Source organism: Xyrauchen texanus, chromosome 28, assembly GCF_025860055.1.
Source record: "Xyrauchen texanus isolate HMW12.3.18 chromosome 28, RBS_HiC_50CHRs, whole genome shotgun sequence".
Classification (NCBI taxonomy): Eukaryota; Metazoa; Chordata; class Actinopteri; order Cypriniformes; family Catostomidae; genus Xyrauchen; species Xyrauchen texanus.
Genome location: NC_068303.1, coordinates 23,916,958 through 23,935,719, shown reverse-complemented (window position 1 = coordinate 23,935,719; position 18,762 = coordinate 23,916,958). Strand labels below are relative to the sequence as shown.

General features: G+C 39.4%; 1 protein-coding gene across 1 annotated transcript in view; it reads right to left on the bottom strand.

Annotated features, from left to right (window-relative positions):
• Positions 1–18,762, bottom strand: part of LOC127621695 (nesprin-2-like) — a 126,606-nt gene that overhangs the window by 75,883 nt on the left and 31,961 nt on the right. Inside the window, 13 exon segments of the mRNA XM_052095418.1 lie at positions 539–865; positions 3,287–3,553; positions 4,014–4,148; positions 4,329–4,638; positions 6,182–6,360; positions 6,804–7,307; positions 8,483–8,686; positions 8,903–9,004; positions 9,381–9,548; positions 10,302–10,460; positions 10,640–10,790; positions 17,803–17,958; positions 18,095–18,717. Of these exon segments, the coding sequence (XP_051951378.1) occupies positions 539–865; positions 3,287–3,553; positions 4,014–4,148; positions 4,329–4,638; positions 6,182–6,360; positions 6,804–7,307; positions 8,483–8,686; positions 8,903–9,004; positions 9,381–9,548; positions 10,302–10,460; positions 10,640–10,790; positions 17,803–17,958; positions 18,095–18,717 (3,285 nt within the window).

Genomic DNA, 18,762 nt, shown 5'->3' with positions numbered 1-18,762 from the left:
CATGTAAAAAACAAGCACTAAAAGCAGTGAGGTGGCATTCTACGCTAATGGCTCTACATGAAGCACAGAATTGGTACTCCATTTAGAAGCAAAGCAGGCTTTAGCAATAATAATTAGAGTAATTATGTGCCCATACCAGGGTGGTAAACGATGAGGACTGTGTGTGTACTCAGTGAATTTACCCCACTAATCTCAGAGCCAGACTCACAAAAACAAGTGTATGTCTGTCAAAGAATATTTATATGCAATGTTTCCACTTCAAAATTAATAAAGCTTTAAAAAGTCTTTACCCTATATGAAGCTTCAATGGGTGGGATAAATAATGATATAATTGGTAACAAAATTGGTTTAACTTAAATGTCACGAGTTCTCTTTCTGACATTCGTCCGATATCTCACTATGGGTAACGCCTCGGGCGTGACCAATCCTGGAATCACCAATAACACCCGTCTGTCAGGCCTGAACACACCTAAAAATTCCTATGCAGCCAATGTGTCCCCTGGTGGTAAGGCATGAACAGGCTAATTCCGAGAGTTGCCCGCATTGTTCCTGTTTTATACGGAGAGTTTTGGAAAGGAGGGTGCAGGTCACGCCGTCGAATAATGGAGATCCCCATTTTTCTCCATCGACAGCAGAGAAAGACCCCCCACCCTAGCTGCAGGGACAGCATAGCTGGGGCGATCTCATTGACAAAGTCTCCTCCAAACTTCCTCCACTCTTTGACCACTTTGGCGGGTGACATGGAAGAGGAAGAGGTGGATGATGACAGTCTTTTGGAGGATGATGGCAAGGAGGATGAAGACGATGACATTCTCCCCACTCTTTCTCCTTCCCAGTCAGGTAGCATAATGGAAGCGATGGTCTGCTGTCCAGGGAGAGCTGGACATTATTGAGATGTGAAGGAGGGCCAAGCTCTCCATCGACTAGCAGTCACATCAGACTGGACTGGCCAGTTCAGTTAAAACGGCTGCCCTCCTGTGCTGCCCTGGTCAAACAATTAATTACAGCCATACCAGCATGCATTGTGGAGATGCGTTCATCATCGGAGGTGAGCTTTAATCCCACCAAGACATCTATATCAGGCGGTGTGTGAAAAAAGCTTGGAGGATCCTCAGAGACTCCAGCCACCCAAGCCATAGGCTGCTCTCACTGCTTCCATCAGGCAGGCGGTATCGCTGCATCAAGATCCGTGACATTCATGAGATTCATGACAGCTTCTTCCCCCAAGCAATCAGACTTTTGAACTCTTGATCAATCACGATACATATATCAGCAACGCACTTTATTAGCCTCAGACTGGACTCAACATTTTCTACTTCTCTTAATAACACACTGGCAACTGACTATCAACCGACAGCTGAATGTCAACATAACACTTCAAATATTTCCACTGATTACATGTTTATTGTAATTGTCATACTGCTGTGCTGCTTGGAACCGCACCAAAGACTTTTCACCCAATGTTGCACTTGTGTATAAGGTTGAGTGACAATAAAGGGATTTGATTTGATTGAAGTCAGGTCTAATGTTCTAGTTCTGATCAGGGTGAAAACGCTCTACTGTGTGTTTTTTCTTTTTTATAGACAATTTTCTTAGAAAATGTCAAGAGAATTTTCTAAAAAGCTACTTCAAAAGCCTGCCAGATAACTCAACCTCCGTTTGAGCCAGCTAAAAGTATAGAATTAAAGCTCCTTTTGCTAAAGGCAGCTTTATTATTGGCCTTAACAACTGCGAAGTGGGTTAGTTAACTACATGTTTTGTCAGTTAATCACTCTGGATAAATCCTTAGCAAAGTGCATGCCAAAGAGTGTTTCTTAAATCTAATCCAGCCTTTGTGCCTAAGGTAAGTGACTCTATGCTCAGCTGTAAGACGTTGAATTTGCTAACTTTTCACTAGCCGCCTTTTTCCTCACTGGCGGACGAGCGAATTCAATGTTTGTGTCCAGTTCATACTCTACATTTGTACGTGGAAAGAACAAAGGCATTGAGGAAGAGTAGCTTTTTGTTTCTTGGGCTGATTCTTGTAAAGGCAAACCCATATCACGTCTCATTGGGTAGTGGAAGCTATTATATTAAGTTATAATAGTCTGGGGTTGTGACCTCCGGAGGGCTTGAGAGCTCATTCTACAAGAGGCATAGCTATGTCGTGGGCACTGTTTATGGGCATTTTAGTCCAGGACATTTGTGCGGCTGCATGTTGGGTGTCACCCCACACTTTTGTCCAATTTTATAGACTGGATGTTACAGAACCACGATTGGCTCTTTTAGTCCTAGTTGTGGGTGTGCAGTCTGCTGATGTGTGTAAAAAAAAAAAATGAAAAAAATTCATTCTTTTAGAATTTGTGGGGTTCTTATATTTTGGACACCTCGAGTCAGTTAACTGGTCTGCGTGACTTGGCTACAGGTATATGGTGAGTTGGCTATATCCCATAGTAAGATAATGAACGAATGTTAAAAAGAGAACTTTAGGTTACTCGAGTAACCCCGGTTCTCTGATAACAGGAGTAAGTCACGTGAGTAACAAAGTTATTTCTGACTATGTTCCATAGATTTCCTCTTTGCAGCTATTTGATAAAGGCTTCAAATTTCTGAGCTCTAAACCTGGGCTTTCTTCATTTCATCTACACACCGAAACTATAAGCTCCACCCTTGTCTTCAGTTAATAAAAAAACTAAAAAACTAAATTACACATACATATATAACTACACATCATCAACATGTGATCACACATGCTCCATATCTCTCTCTCACACACACACACACACGCAACCAAATCAAAGCAGTGCTGATATAGGGCCATATTGCACTCTTGCTCATGTGAAATATATATATATATATATATATATATATATATATATATATATATATATATATATATATATATATATATATATATACATATACACACACACACACACACACACACACACACACAGTATAAATATATAAAACAAAAATATTTCCTGAATCATGCTGTAGGTAGCGCTATGTTTCAAAATGTATGGCATTTGTTAAAAAAACTAAAAACATTTTTTTTTAACAAAGTTCCAGATTGCAATACGCACATTAATGAACACACCCTTAATATCTTGCAAGGTAACCAATTTTGTTTTTTTACATAAGCTTTGCACGCTCTTCCATTTATACAGAGATTGTCGTAATTATAAGGTTTATTAGATAGTAATTAACTTAATATTTTACATCATGCTCCTCAAATGAAAACTGTATGTTGGCGAAGTTGAAGTTTAACCTGCTAAACTTGTTGGTTTTTAAACACATCACTTGCCTGAACTGAACAGAGCTCCTCTAGGGATAGTCGATGCTGCTGAAATTCATTCCACTGTACAAAGCTTTTAACTGGCTCAGAGTTCCCACACCAAGTGCCCACATCTTCCAGGGTCCTCTTCAGGGCTGATGTCTTTCTAAACAGAGTCTGAATGTCCTGGGAAAGAGTGGTCTGACCTTCTGAAGTGCAGGTTTTCAGAAGGACATCAGTTAGTTTCTCAACCTCCAGCAGGTTTCTGCCCTCTTGTTCTACAGCTTGAAGCAAGGCCTACCGAGAACCCACAAAAAGGCAGTTAGTCTAACGATTAATAAATTAAAAAAAATTATTAAAAAAAGAAGCCATGACTTACCCTCAAAGTTCCAAACCCATATGACTTAAATTTCATCCATGAATGGCAGAATGTTAGTTACCATTTAATTTCATTGCATCTTTCTATCCATATAAAGAAAGTAAATGGTGACTGACAGTTTCCCAAATGAAGATCTTCTTTTGTGTTTGATGGAAGAAAGAAAGTAATATGGGTTGGAAGTATACATGAGGGTAAGTTAATTATGATATTTAATTTTTTAGGTTAATTATCCATTTAAGGATATGAGTCTGAATGTTCTGAAATGACGAAAGACAGGAAATATGGTGGTATTTCCTTGAGACAATGAATTTTATATATGTGTGTGTGTGTGTGTGTGTGTGTGTGTGTGTGTGCATGCATAATTTATGTGCTTGTCACCTTTAGCGCATTTGGGTCTTGACAATCATCCTCTATCCGCTCCTGTAGAGAGTCCAAACACTCTTGACTCTGTTGCATTAACAGTGCACACCTTTGCTCCTTGTCTGTACCCTCACTTAGACTTACACACACATCCTGGACAAACACAAAAGATACATAATTATCTGTAAAACATGCTGAAAACATATTGACCAGCATAACATTTTTTGAGAACTTAATCATCAAAAACAATTAAACGGCACGATGGTCAACTAAAGACTGTATTGAAAAACATTATAAACCTCTAAAACCTCTTTTGGTTCTCAAGTTACTAACATTAAGATCTTGGACAAGACAGGACACATTGCATTCCAAGTTGCCCCAGGATGGCTCAGTCCAGCTGGAGTTGTATTTGGCCAGCTCCTTGTAATTGGCTCTCTGTGTAGAGAGGGCAGGTCCCAGTTCCTGTGCTTTGAACAGGAGGTCTTCGGTCTGCTCAATGGCCTTACGCCTCTCAGCAAAGCCAGGCCAAGGGAACAGCACAGGCAATTCAGCCGCCAGCACCTGCAACTCCTGTAACCTGCTCTCAGTCTGCTGCATCTGGCACTGACAGGAGGAGGAAAGCTCCTTAACATCCTGAAGGAACCTAAAACAAAGAAGATTACAGATCAAAAATGATAAAAACACATGGAACAGAACATTAGTGCTTTGATATATAACGATTGTATTGATTAGAAGGCATTGTTCAACATACAATGCTTAAAAACATTGTACTTTTAGTGATGTCTAACTAAATGTTACACACTAAATGTAATGTCAATAATGGAAGTGGATGCACTTTGAAGATGGCCTACTGTATATCTAGATTTTTCAACCAGGAATCCAATAAAAGTTAAAGTGTTAAATTATAATTTACAGAGAATTTTTGTTATTTTTGGCTGAGAATCAGAGTAGGGTAGTCCCTGTGTCTGAAAAGATTGAAAAATCCTTGCTCTGTCATTAAATTTAAATAGTAAAAAAGATAAACATTTTGAATATGTTAGAATTTGCGGCTTACTCAATATTTAAAATTTGATATTCATACAATGTGAAGTATCAAGTATCTAATTTTAAAGGAATATTTCACCCAAAAATGAAAATTCTGTCATCATGTACCCTCATGTTGTTCCAAACCTGTATGACTTCCTTTCTTCCATGGGACACAAAAGGATATGTTAGGCAGAATGTTAGCCTCAGTCACAATTTCCTTTCATTACATTTTTTTTTTTTTTTTAATGCAAATGAATGGATCGAACAGCTTTAGGGTACAGTGGGATAGTTCACCCAAAACGTTCTTTCTTCTGCGGAACACACACACACACACCCACACCCACACACACACACACCCACACCCACACACACACACCCACACCCACACACACCCACACCCACACACACCCACACCCACACCCACACACACCCACACCCACACACCCACACACACACCCACACACACCCACACACACCCACACACACCACACACACACACACACACACACACACACACACACACACACACACACACACTTTTAGAAAAATATCCAAACTCTGTAGGTCCTTACAATGCAAGTAAATGGGTACCAATATTTTTAAGCACTAAAAAGTACATAAAAGCAGCATAAAAGTAATCCATAAGACTCCAGTGGTAAAAATCCATATTCAGAAGCAGTATGAATTCAATATGAATAGTATTTTTTTCTTATTTGTTTTTATTTATATCAATTTCCACTTTGACTGTCACATTCTTCTTATGTTTTTGGTGATTCACATTCTTCATACATATTGCCACCTAATGAGCAGGGAGCAGAATATACATTAAAAAAGGACTTAAATTTTGAACTGTTTCTCACTGGAACAACTGGAAGTTAACAACTTATGGATTACTTTAATGCTGGCTTAATATGATTTTTGGAGCTTCAAAATGTTGGTAACAATTCACTTTAATTATAAGGACCAAAAGAGCTGGGATAATCATAATATCTTAATTTGTGTCCAGCAGGAGAAAGAAAGTCATACACATCTGGGATGGCATGAGGGCGAGTAAATGATGAGAGAAATGTCATTTTTAGGTGAACTATCCCTTTGAAGCTTTGGTTTGAAGATTTATGCAAGATGATTTTGATTTGATTTGAAGATGAGTAGACCTGTACCTGTGCTGTTCATCTGCGGATTTCAGAAGAGCTTCCCACTTTTTCTCTAAACTCCCAAGGGTGTCATTGACTTCCTGTTTGTCTCTGTCCTCTAGACCTTGTCCTTGGAGAAGTCTCTGACCTTTCACCTTCAGGTCCTGCAGCCTGCTGTCTGCTTCAGGCTTTAGATCTTTTACAACCTAAAGCAAATAGCATGCTAGATTACACGACTGCAACAAATCATTATGGTATCAGATTACAAAGGTTGCTAATTATGGAAAATCTACATAAGGATACATAATAAAATTATGAAAATTGATACATCACCACAAAAAAAAGAAGAACATTTTATTTTCTCAGTAATCAGGACACATGTTGTTGTTATGAACACATAAAAGCATAAACAGATTTCTAACCTTGTCAATGCAATTGATTTGTTCCAAATTAATAAAATAAAATCTCTATATCTCTTCTTTTCTGAAGTTGAATTTTAGATTGCTGTTATGAGTAACGCTTAAACATGGTTACCAAGAAACAAATTTAGTCTAGTCATCAAAACTATAAACGAACTTCACTTAATATTCCAGTGTAAGGCATTTCAAGGACACTGGTCCCTAGAGAACAAACAGAACAAGAAATGTACCTGTACTGCTTCAAGTCTCTCCTCGAGTGTAGCCTGGCTGTTCTTATCTACATAAACCTTCAGATTACCCCTCAGATGTAGTTCACTTGTCCAGATGTAGGCCTGTTGCTTGAAGTCCCTAAAATCAGCTAGAAGAGCATCTCGTATCTTGTCTCTGTGGGAGTGTTCTGCTTTTTCACCATTAGATTGAGATTGTGTTTGAGGACACAGAGTAGCTGCAAGCAGATTATCTTTTGGTTGAGGATCTTGTGTTTCATTAATCAAGGGTTTGATGTTCTTTAGGTCTTGTACCATCTGAGGATTTTGGGGGGTTTTGGGATTCATTATCTGCTCTGTCTTTTCCATGATCAGCTCTCTGGCTGTGCAGATGCTTTCTTGAAGCTGAGCTCCATCTTCAGCCAGTGCATGCAGGTTTTCTAGACCAGCAATGCTGGCAAGAAGACCAATCTGTTGCAGCAAAGCCTCGCTATGCTCCGTCTCCTCCTGCAGTTGCTCTGATAAAAACTGTCAGTAAAAAGGTTACATAAATGATTCAATGACATGAACACCACACACATGCATCAAGTTTGTTGCAAGATAGATGACTACTGAACCACTGTGACACGTGAAGTGCAAAATGGTCTAAAGTAAATCTTCACACCAAAATTACATTTTAAAAAGACCCCAAGAAATCACTTGACAAGCACAGTTCTCTTTCCTGTGTTGGCATATTTCCGATTGAAACAATGTTAGGGCGGGACACATCGGAGGCATATCCCTTTTATTGTATAACCAAAGTCTTTAGTTTGCGCCACAGAAATGAACCATGATTTGATACTTAACAATACTAGTCTGAAATGAATGGTGATGTGGGAGCAGATGTTATAATTCTAGGGAGCATGTTAATGGACAATATTGTGAATGCAAGATGAGTCATCAATATTTTTAGTCCAGAAGAAAAATGTACATTTAAAATGTACAAATCTGCTAAACAGAATTTGTCCATTTTTAGACGTACACAAGCTAAGCACATCTGGTGACCCCCCCAGTGGGCCGTGTGGGGGCCATAAGGAAATAATAAAACAATAAAAAGGCAGGATGATGGATGCACTTTTTTGGGCTTCAAAATCTAAGGTACCATCCATTTCGATTATAAAGCTTGGAAGAGCCAGTATATTTTTTAATATAACTCTGCGTTTGGCTGAATGAAGAAAGTAATATACAACTAGGATGGCTTGAGGGCGAGTAAATTATGGGATCATTTTAATTTTTGGGTGAGCTAACCGTTAATGCAAGTGCTTTTATAAAAAGAAAAGGTTCACATTTCTGTGTTTAAACCCTTCAGAAATTGGCCATCCACTTCCATTGTAAGTGCCTCATTGTAACTCGATTTTTGCTTTTTTTTTTTTTAAATAAAAGGAGAAGCGAGATGAAATTAATGTTTGTGGTTATCAAAATTATGCCACAAATGCTGTCAATTGAGGTCAACTTGTACTGAACCTGGAGCATTCCTTCAATACATGAAAATATTATATTTTAGGAAGGCGGGTCCCTCGCTAATGTATCATCATACTTGGGGGTCCTTGGAATCAAATAGTTTGAAAACCCTGCACTAACATACAGATGGCCTCAAAGCTTACATGGACTAAAAACCACAAAACTTGGGGTCTTTTAATTCTTATTTTTTTCGTAATGCTCACCTGGATTGTGTTGAGGAACTGTGTGCTTTCAGATGAAGTCAGTGTGTTTAGAGCATCTGTGATGGTGTGGATGGTGGATTGGTGCTCTGCTATCTCAGACGACACCTGCGTTTTGGCAGCAACCAGTTGTGTAAAGACATCACTGGTCTCTGAAAAGAGCTCCTTCACCTCTGCCATCCTCTTCCTCAGCTGGCTTTCAATCACCTTTTTAAATGAACAACAATTAACTTGATGAAATATGAAGACTAGCACATGTGTCTGAATCAGAGGCATAAGAGTAGTTATGATATTTTGAGAGACAGAATTTTCACAAGACAACAGCGTGGTATAGCCTAGTGTTAAATGAACTAAATTGATAATCTAGTAATTAAATCAACATGTGATAAAGCACTGAAGTCTACAGAAGTCTCTGAGTATCACCTGTAGCTCAAGTGGGAATTCTCGACTTTGCAGCAGCTCCTGGATCTCTAAAGATCTGCGATGGAAATGTCCGATGTTGTCTTGTTGAGCCATCAGCTCATCCTACATAAAAACATCATAATTCACACAGATGTGGTCAGCTGTGACTTGGGCATGTTTTCAAACATTACTTACAGTATTTCCCAAGGTCAACGATCATCAAAACAAGTTTTGATCCAAGACTTCCCAATTTATGTGGAGATAGTCACTGAAGATGCCATAAATATAAATTCAAAAGCAAAGCAAAATCATATATCTGCAAAATGTCAATACATGTTTGCTTGGTGACCTGCTAGATGTTATCATGATAACCTTGTTGTCTCAGGTAAACTGCATACCCTATATATCATACATATATGTTACATTGGTCTCTAAATCTAAAATGTTGTTCATTTAACAGCTATCTTTAAAATTGCTTGTCAGCTTGCACAGGATTTACCTGCATGGCCGACACATCCTGATCCGTCTGAAAGGGGTGTGTCTGAGCAAGTGTCATCAGCTTTTGGGCGATCCAGCCCTCCACCTCTCCAGCCATTAAGAGGAGTTTTTCCCAAAGAGAAAACCCAGCTTGAAGGTTGTCTAGATGACAGTCGGTCTTCTCAGTGACCTGTAATAAGAACATTGGTAGCAAGTTAAAGAAATTTGAACTCAATACAAGTTGAGCCCAATTGACAGCATTTGTGGCACAATGTTGTTTACCACAAAAATGTATTTCGACTACTCCCTCCTTTTTGTAAATTTTTCCTCCCTAATTTGGAATTTCCAATTACCAATCCTAATCCAAGTTGCCTTCGCATCTGAGACCGTCAGTCCGCACATCTTATCATGTGACTTACTGAGCGCGTTACCGCAGCGACATGGCGTATGAGGAGACTTCACGCTATTCTCTGCGGCATGCACGCACAACTTACCACGTGCCCCACCGAGTGCGAGAACGACTTTATAGCAACCATGAGGAGGTAACCCCATGTGACTACACCCTCTAGCAACCGGACCAATTTTGGTTGCTTAGGAGACCTGGCTGGAGTCACTCAGCACGTCCTGGTTTCGAACTCGTGACTCCAGGTGTGGTAGTCAGCATCAAATTTATTTTTGTGGTAATCATAAATATTATGCCAAAAAATGCTGTCGATTGAGCTTAACTTGTAATGAACTCAGAATATTCCTTTAAATGTCAATATGGAACAATATTTTATTACCACCAACATAATACAAAAGAAATTTGTGACTGAGCAATACAAGCAATACAAGCAATTCTGTATGAGCCATTTGACACTTTAACAGAGCACACATGACAGTGATTTGATATTATTAACATCAACCCTACGGAGTAATTCCAAATACTATGGCGAGCACATACATCAAGCCAGCGGTCCATGATAGCATCAGCCTCACTCTCAAATGGGGCATCTGCACAATCTGGGATCCTTCTCATCAGCGACTGGAGCTGTCTGCACACAGCTCTATACTCCTCCACTCCATCCCCAAGATCATTAAGTTCTGATTTTATACTGGTGACCTGGGCACACAAACACAATTTCAATTGTCATCATTCATTTGCTACCCACCACTTCAGTTTTGTCTAAATGCAATATTGTGTTTATTTCATTATATCCAACCTTATGCCGTTAATACTGCCATCTAGAGAGAATCAGTGGAAGTCCTGAAAATGGTAAAATTTTAAGGATAACTCTGTACCTTACTGATCAGTAGGTGTAGGTTATCTTTGCCCATGTAGGAGGCCTGATCAGCGAGGGTCTGCTCAGCTATCTGCAAAGTACTGCCCAAGCGATTTCGACAGCTTTGGAACTTCTTCAGTAGTTCGGTCAAAGAGACACACTGCTCATGACTGTAACAGAGTAATGGATCAAACATCTCTATTTGCTATTTACTGCATATGCTGTGATGACAAGTTCTGTAGGTTCTTTTTCATTCCTACTGTCCGCCAGAGAAAGAGTTAAGCACTAATGGATAATCGCAGCGCCCGCTAGATTGGTTGAGAAAATATAACAACAAAAGTCACGTCGTGATGTAGACCGAGCAAGAATATATTCCGCAGTAGCTCGTAATAATTTTCTGATTGTTAGTGCTGGAGATACAATGCGCTTCACGGTACTATACGGTGGTTGATATCTGACCGCACTAAGGTAACGGTTGCTCCGTAACCTATAATATTTTTCGATTCATCTGCCATTACATACGGTGCTATCCGAAAGCCAGTTATTTCGTTCTCTTGTTTCTCTGGCTTGCTTGTCGTTCACAACTTTCCATTTTCAGTTTTATCCGAAGATATAATTGATAGTCCAAGTTTTTAAAGATTGTCTTGGCTGTCTGATTCCCTTCGGTCCTAACCGAGGCCGTGAAATAATCGTCTCTGACTCATGGCTCACAGCTTCATTATCACCAGCTTCCCGCAGAATTGTAAGAAAACCACCAGGACTCTTTCCTAGAGCTGGCTGCCCGGCCAAACTGAGCGATCGGGGGAGAAGGGCCTTAGTCAGGGAGGTGACCAAGAACCTGATGGTCACTCTGACAGAGCTCCAGCATTTCTCTGTGGAGAGAGGAGAACCTTCCAGAAGAACAACCATCTCTGCAGCACTCCAATCAGGCCTGTATGGTAGAGTGGCCAGATGGATGCCTCTCCTCAGTAAAAGGCACATGACAGCTTGCCTGGAGTTTGCCAAAAGCCACCTGAAGGACTCTCAGACCATGAGAAACTAAATTCTCTGGTCTGATGAAACAAAGATTGAACTCTTTGGCCTGAATTGCAAGCATCATGTCTGGAGAAAACCAGGCACCGCTCATCACCTGGCCAATACCTTCCCTACAGTAAAGCATGGTGGTGGCAGCATCATTTCAGCAGCAGAAACTGTGAAACTAGTCAGGATCAAGGGAAAGATAAATGTAGCAATGTACAGAGACATCCTTGATGAAAAACTGCTCCAGAGCGCTCTGGACCTCAGACTGGGGCGAAGGTTCATCTTCCAACAGGACAACAACCCTAAGCACACAGCCAAGATAACAAAGGAGTGGCTACGGGACAACTCTGTGAATGTCCTTGAGTGGCCCAGCCCAGAACGTAACAGAGTAATTATTTTCATATGCCCATTTTCCACTGACAAAGTGTTTTCCCAATCTGGAATTGTTCAGGGCATTTCCACTGCAAAAAGAAGTGGTTCTGGTCCAAAAAAAAAAAAAAAGCTTTCTTAAAACGAATGGTTTCAAACAAGGAACCACTAATGTCAGAGCATGGGATAACAGGATATTTTCCACATCAAGTCAAGTTTAAAAAACAACAACTACTCAGTCTAGCAAGACTGATGCAAAATAAAACTATTTAGCACAAAACTACATCACTCCTTTTATAATCAACAAAGCTGTCTACATTGGAAACGCCCAATTCAGCATGCAACGCATATAGCTGACCAAGGAGCAGGTTTTTAAAAAAAAAAGCAGAAAATCGGAGCGTTATTGTTTTCTCTGGCTCCAAGAGCGCTCCACTAATGCTCCATCACAGGAACAACACCTGTTAATGGCCCTTAATGCAATAATTCGCCAGTGTAAGCAGTGTTCAACACTATTGGCATGAAGAAAAGATGGAATTTCTACTATAGCCAAAGAAATTACTAATTTTAAATCTAGTGGCACTTGGTAATGTTCGACCTCCAGCTCCCTATTATTGAAGTAAGCTTGGGGTAAAGTTTGAGATAAATCCATGCTCGTGTCTCATTTCTTTATTCCCACATCAACTGGCATATATTGAAAATGAATAATGGGACGGCAAAGGAGAACATGAGTGGGGAGGTGTTTGCCACAATCAAAGGTTTGTTGTGAAATCCTAAAAGACGTGTCCAGAAAACACAAATGATTATCTGTTCACATGTGGAGAGAAAATCTAAAAGGTCAGTAAGTCCTGACATTTAATCCTAGAAAACATTCCTTGTTTTAGGTCAGTTAGGATCACTACTTTATTTTAAGAATGTGAAATGTCAGAATATTAGTAGAGAAAATGTTTTATTTCAGCTTTTATGACTTTCATCACATTACCAGTGGGTCAGAAGTTTACATACACTTTGTTAGTATTTGGTAGCACTGCCTTTAAATTGTTTAACTTGGGTCAAATATTTTGGGTAGCCTTAAACAAGCTTCTCACAATAAGCTGCAGGAATTTTGGCCCATTCCTCCAGACAGTACATGTGTAACAGAGTCAGGTTTGTAGGACTGCTTGCTTGCACACGCTTTTTCAGATCGGCCCACAAATTTTATATCGGAATGAGGTCAGGGCTTTGTGTTGGCCACTCAAACGCCTTGACTTTGTTGTCCTTAAGCCATTTTGCCACAACTTTGGAGGTATAATGGTGGTCATTGTCCATTTGGAAGACACATTCGCGAACAAGCTTTAACTTCCTGGCTTAAGTCTTGAGATGTTGCTTCAATATATCCACATAATTTAACTTCATGATGCCATCTATTTTGTGAAGTGTACCAGTCCCTCCTGCAATAAAGCACTCCCACAACAGGATGCTGCCACCACCATGCTTCACGGTTGTGATGGTGTTCTTTGGCTTGCAAGCCTCACCCCTTTTCCTCTAAACATAACAATGGTCATCATGGCCAAACAGTAACATGTTTGTGTTATCAGACCAGAGGACATTTCTCCAACAAGTTAGATATTCATCCCAATGTGCACTTTCAAACTGTAGTAGTGGCTTCTTCCTGGTTCAGCAGAATTTGTTATGTCAATATTTGACTCGTTTTACTGTAGATATGGATACTTGTCTACCCGTTTCCTCCAGCATCTTCACAGGGTCCTTTGCTGTTGTTTTAAAATTGATTTGCAATTTTCGCACCAAAATACGTTTATCGCTAGGAGACAGAATACGTCTCCTTCTTGAGTGGTATGATGGCTGTGTGGTCCCATGGTGTTTATACTTGCGTACTATTGTTTGTACAGATGAATGTGGTACCATCAGGTGTTTGGAAATTGCTCCCAAGGATGAACCAGACTTGGAGATCCAAATTTTTGGCTGATTTCTTTTGATTTTCTCATGAGGTCATGCAAAGAGGCACAGAGTTTGAAGGTAGGCCTTAAAATACAGGTACACCTCCAGCTGACTCCAAATAGCCTATCAGGAGCCAATTGGCGAATTGCCTACAGGCTTGACATTAGAGCCCGACCGATTTATCGGCCGATATTAGCCTTTCACAGATATATCGTATTGGCGTATATGTTTTCTGATATGCGCAGATATGAAAACCTTTTTTTCAGGACATATAATGCAGAAAACAATGCTTGGGGTGATTTATAATTGGTGTCATAACATAGTTTGTCCAGAAGAATGCACTCTGACTCTGAAAGTGCGGAGTTATGCGGTGTCTTCACGGTAAGTTGCTAACAAGTTTGTGAAATACATATTGGAAAGTTAATAAAAAATTACCCCATCATTTCCCTTTTCACCATAACTAATATAACGTTAACCCTGTCCCTGACAACCATGTCATGTATGACAACTGATATCTTGTATGAAAACGGTTTATCATATCTGTTTGCTATGTTAGCCAGCTACAGTTTGTCAGTGCAGTCAGTAACGTAGCAGATTGAAAAGCATAAGAGCATATTTTTGCAGCTTAGTAGACAATGGTGTGGTGGTGAATTATGTCTGTTGAGTGTTGATTTCATGCTACGTTGTTACCTAGTTGGTGAGACACAATGCTGGAAAGTAATTGGGCTTTTCCACGGCATGGTACATCTCGAGATTCCGGTCGAGATTCCAAGTGAGCGAAATTATTCTAAATGTGACGTCAAAACCCTGCAGATCACTGATTGGTCAGAGAGATTCGTCACTACCAGCATCACTGGATTTGTGACACAGGACATCAACTCGCTAGTTTTAAAGTTAGCAACAGCTATCGCAGTATCACTTTCAAATTGTAAAAAGAAACGGCTGTGCACAAAACCACCACATGGTCAATAAACGAGGTGCAGACGTTCCTCTCGTAAGCGACGAATGAAACAATGCAAAACAAAAAAGACTGTCAGGAAGTGTCTCAGCTGTTGGCTGCACATGGCTACCAACGGACCAACCAACTATGTAGGAAAAATAAAAAACTTAAGTGACTACAGAACAATCAAGGAAAAGTGAAAGTGGTTCGACCAAATGGACGCTAGACCAGCGAGCAATGGGAGGGAGAGTGCCCTGGACTCAGCCACGATGTTGTTGGAGTTCACGATGGAGGATGGAACGTTTTGTTACGTTAACTCTATACTTTGCTTGAAAGCTTCAGTTTTTTTAGTTGACCAGCTACTGGAAAGCTTGCTTCTAAAACAACCAGGCCAATGTAACCGTTATACTTGTGTAAAATCACCATGCAACAACTGCCTTCTGTAGCACAATTAGCTAGTAGCGAACAGCTAGCGGTCGGTTATTGTTTGTGTTGCATTTAAGTTGATGTCACAGCAGTAGAGGCGGCGCAACTACACGATCTGCCTATAATCCCACCCACATTGAGGTGGCATTAAACTGCAGTGGAAAAGCAAACTTAGAAAAGTAACACGAGTAGTGTCGAGTCGAACCGAACGTACAGTGGAAAAGTGCCATAAATAAACAACTTTTACTCTCTATGTCAACAAGCTTTTAGCTAACTAGCTAAACATGTAGCTACTTTCATACCTTATCAGCTGAGTGGAAGCTAATGTGTAAATATGTATTGACCAAACTGTTTTGTTCAGGATTCGCAGTTTGGTACCCCTTTCAACCAAACAATTCCAGTCGTTGCATTTGCAAAATGTTATATTTAAAAGTCTGGTTTTCCACCATTAAATGTTTCCCCTGAACTTGTATAGCAGAATACGGTGCAACACCACTGCCGCTGTTCATCTCTGGACTCGGCAGCAGCGAACCATAAGTTATTGTGACCGTTTTGTTAAACATTAACAGCTAAATATTGCTGATGATGCTTTGATAAGCAAGAAAACGGTCCTTTAGAACAATTTAGAGGCCCTTGTATATAACTTTTGTATTACCATGGCATTTTCTATTACTTTATACTTCCACTACATTCCAGATGAAAATATTGTACTTTTTCCGATATTGACAATGTATTATAATAATAATAATAATAATAATAATAATAATGTCAAGTATTCTTTAATAAAAATATTTGTTTAAGAAAGCAGCCTTGTGAGTACCTTTGCATAGTCATATTGGTGCAAAATCAGTGCACAAATCACAGATTCCAGCTTAAATTAACTATATCGGTAATTAGTGAATTTTCCCCCATTAAAATCGTAATTGGTCTCAAATCCCATATCTGTCGGACTCTACTTGACATTGTTTTCTGGAATTTTCAAAGCTGCTTAAAGGCACATTTAACTTAGTGTATGTAAACTTCTGACCCACTGGAATGGTGAAATTGTCAATTTAAAGTGAAATAATCTGTCTGTAAACAATTGTTGGGAAAAAAAATGACTTGTGTCATGCACAAAGTAGATCTCATACATGACTTGTTATAATACAAAATCTGTGGAGTGGTTATGAGTTTTAATGACTTCAGGCCAAGTATGTATGTAAACTTCTGGCTTCAACTGTATTCATCTCTCCCCTATTAAATATTTTGAATAATCATATCATCATTCTAGCATTGCAATCTTAACTGTAGGCTTTTATTTCCAGCATTAAATATAACTGAACTTTTAACAACCTAAAACACAAACTGAACTAATTAATATGTTAATATTGCATAGTTTGACTTTAATCGATTGCCATCTAAATGTATTTTAGGGCGGTAGGCTAATTTATGCATTTTACATTTACAGATGAAGAAGCAGATGAAATGTGAACAGAGGTAGATTTTAAAATCTTAATTTTTTCAAAAAGGTAGTATTTCTAAAAGTGAAATCTGCATTAATCATATAGTTTTGATAGTCTTATCTAGTTTTGATTAAAACATTTTTTTTTTAGAACATTCTGAGAATGTAATTTTTTCATTCACAGAATTACGGGGCAAGGTTAATTAAATAATAGGCAATAATACAAAGACCTAATAATGTTTTTTTTTTTTTTTTTTTTTTTGTAATTTATTTAATTGATTAAACACAGAGAATTCTGCTGACATGTTTCAAAAGTATGATGTTGAAATAATTTAATTTAGTCTTGGGCTAAGGTTAGTGTTCCAATAAAGCACATTCTGGCTTTTCTTCTAGTATTGTGTATTTATTTTTTATCTTCTGCATGGAAGGTTGTGATATTTAAAAGCACACTAAAATAACTTTACAGTGGAGAGGTAGTTAGGCACTTATTTTGCCATGAAGCGAACATTGAACAGGGTTTTTATAATCCAGGAGCATGGAGCAAGCGAGGAGCAGGAAATGGACAACCCGGAGTGGAGCTGGAGGCGAGTAAAATCAATCAATCAATCAATCAATCAATCAATCAATCACACTTCTATAGCACATTTAAAAACAACACGTTGACCCAAAGTGCTTTACATAAAGGAAACATAAATAAATCATGCACATTCAGAGAACATAAGTACTAAACCAACACAAATAAATGTAGTTACACACACTAGACACAGTCAAAAGCGAGAGAGAAGAGATGAGTCTTCAAATCAGATTTAAAAACATCAACTGTTGTACAGGATCTGATATGGAGAGGCAAACTATTCAAAAGACAAGGAGCTGCAACAGAAAAGGCACAATCTCCTTTCGATTTTAAATGAGACTTATGAATGATTAATAGAAGACTCAGTGATGACTTTAGGGATCTAGAAGTAGTAGTAGGAGTGATCATGAATGCTTTGAATGCAGAGGTGAAATTGTCGCTGCTCCACTTCACTCACATACTCTGTAGCTGACTCACCTCTCAGTAACTGCTCTATGTGCATCTTCCCATTGTGTCTGCAGCTCGCTGATGCCAGTGTCTGAGGTGTTTGTCTGCGCATGTGTATTTCGTAGATCCCAAATTTCTGAGTGTAGTGCAACCAGTTTACTCTCCATGTCTGTTAGGAAACGTAACCTAGCGACAAAGAGTAAAAAAATTCAACCATGGGTCCTTCTGTAAAACTGATCAAATCAAATTCTGATCTTTCTTCTGTTTATTCTGTAAAACAAATGGGATGAGACCTACTAAAGGCCATTTCAGTGACATGCACCTGTGTTGTAGTGCAGGAAGTGTGGGTTCCTTCAGCCCATGTCTTTCCAGTGCTGCCAGCACCTCTTTCAGTGTGACCTGCAAGGCCATTTTCTTTCCACTGAGCATTCTCTCCTTCTGCTCTCCCTTCTTGCTTCTTTTTCCACCTCTTTCATCTCGCCTCGACCTTGCAGACAGTTTGGTCTCTACCTCTTCAGCAAGTAGAACCATAGCTGACACCATCTCATGACAACTGCCTGGTTTGTCATCAAGAGCTATTCTCATGCCAGCATCATCTAGTATTCGATCTAGCTGAACAGATTCCTCTCTGGCCTGCTGAAGATTTTGCCAAATGGTAGCAAATCTAGAGTTGCAGTCTGATGTAGAGGCTAAGGTGCTCTGAGCTGCAGTGATGTCTTCATTCACATGCTGGAGATGGGATAGGAGGTTCTCAAGGGCCACAAAGGATGACTCTGTCTTTCTCAGATAGTGCCTTAGCTCCTCCAAACATTTTGCGCGGCTGTGGAGAGTTTGTTGCCGAGGGAGATGGGCTTGGAGCTCAACGTGACTCAGATCAGCAGGGTCACTAACTGAACTTTCACTCTGATTGATGAGAAACAGCTTCTCGATACTTTGATGTAGCAGCTGGACAAAGTACAGAGAGGTTAGATTGTAAAATACATCATTTCA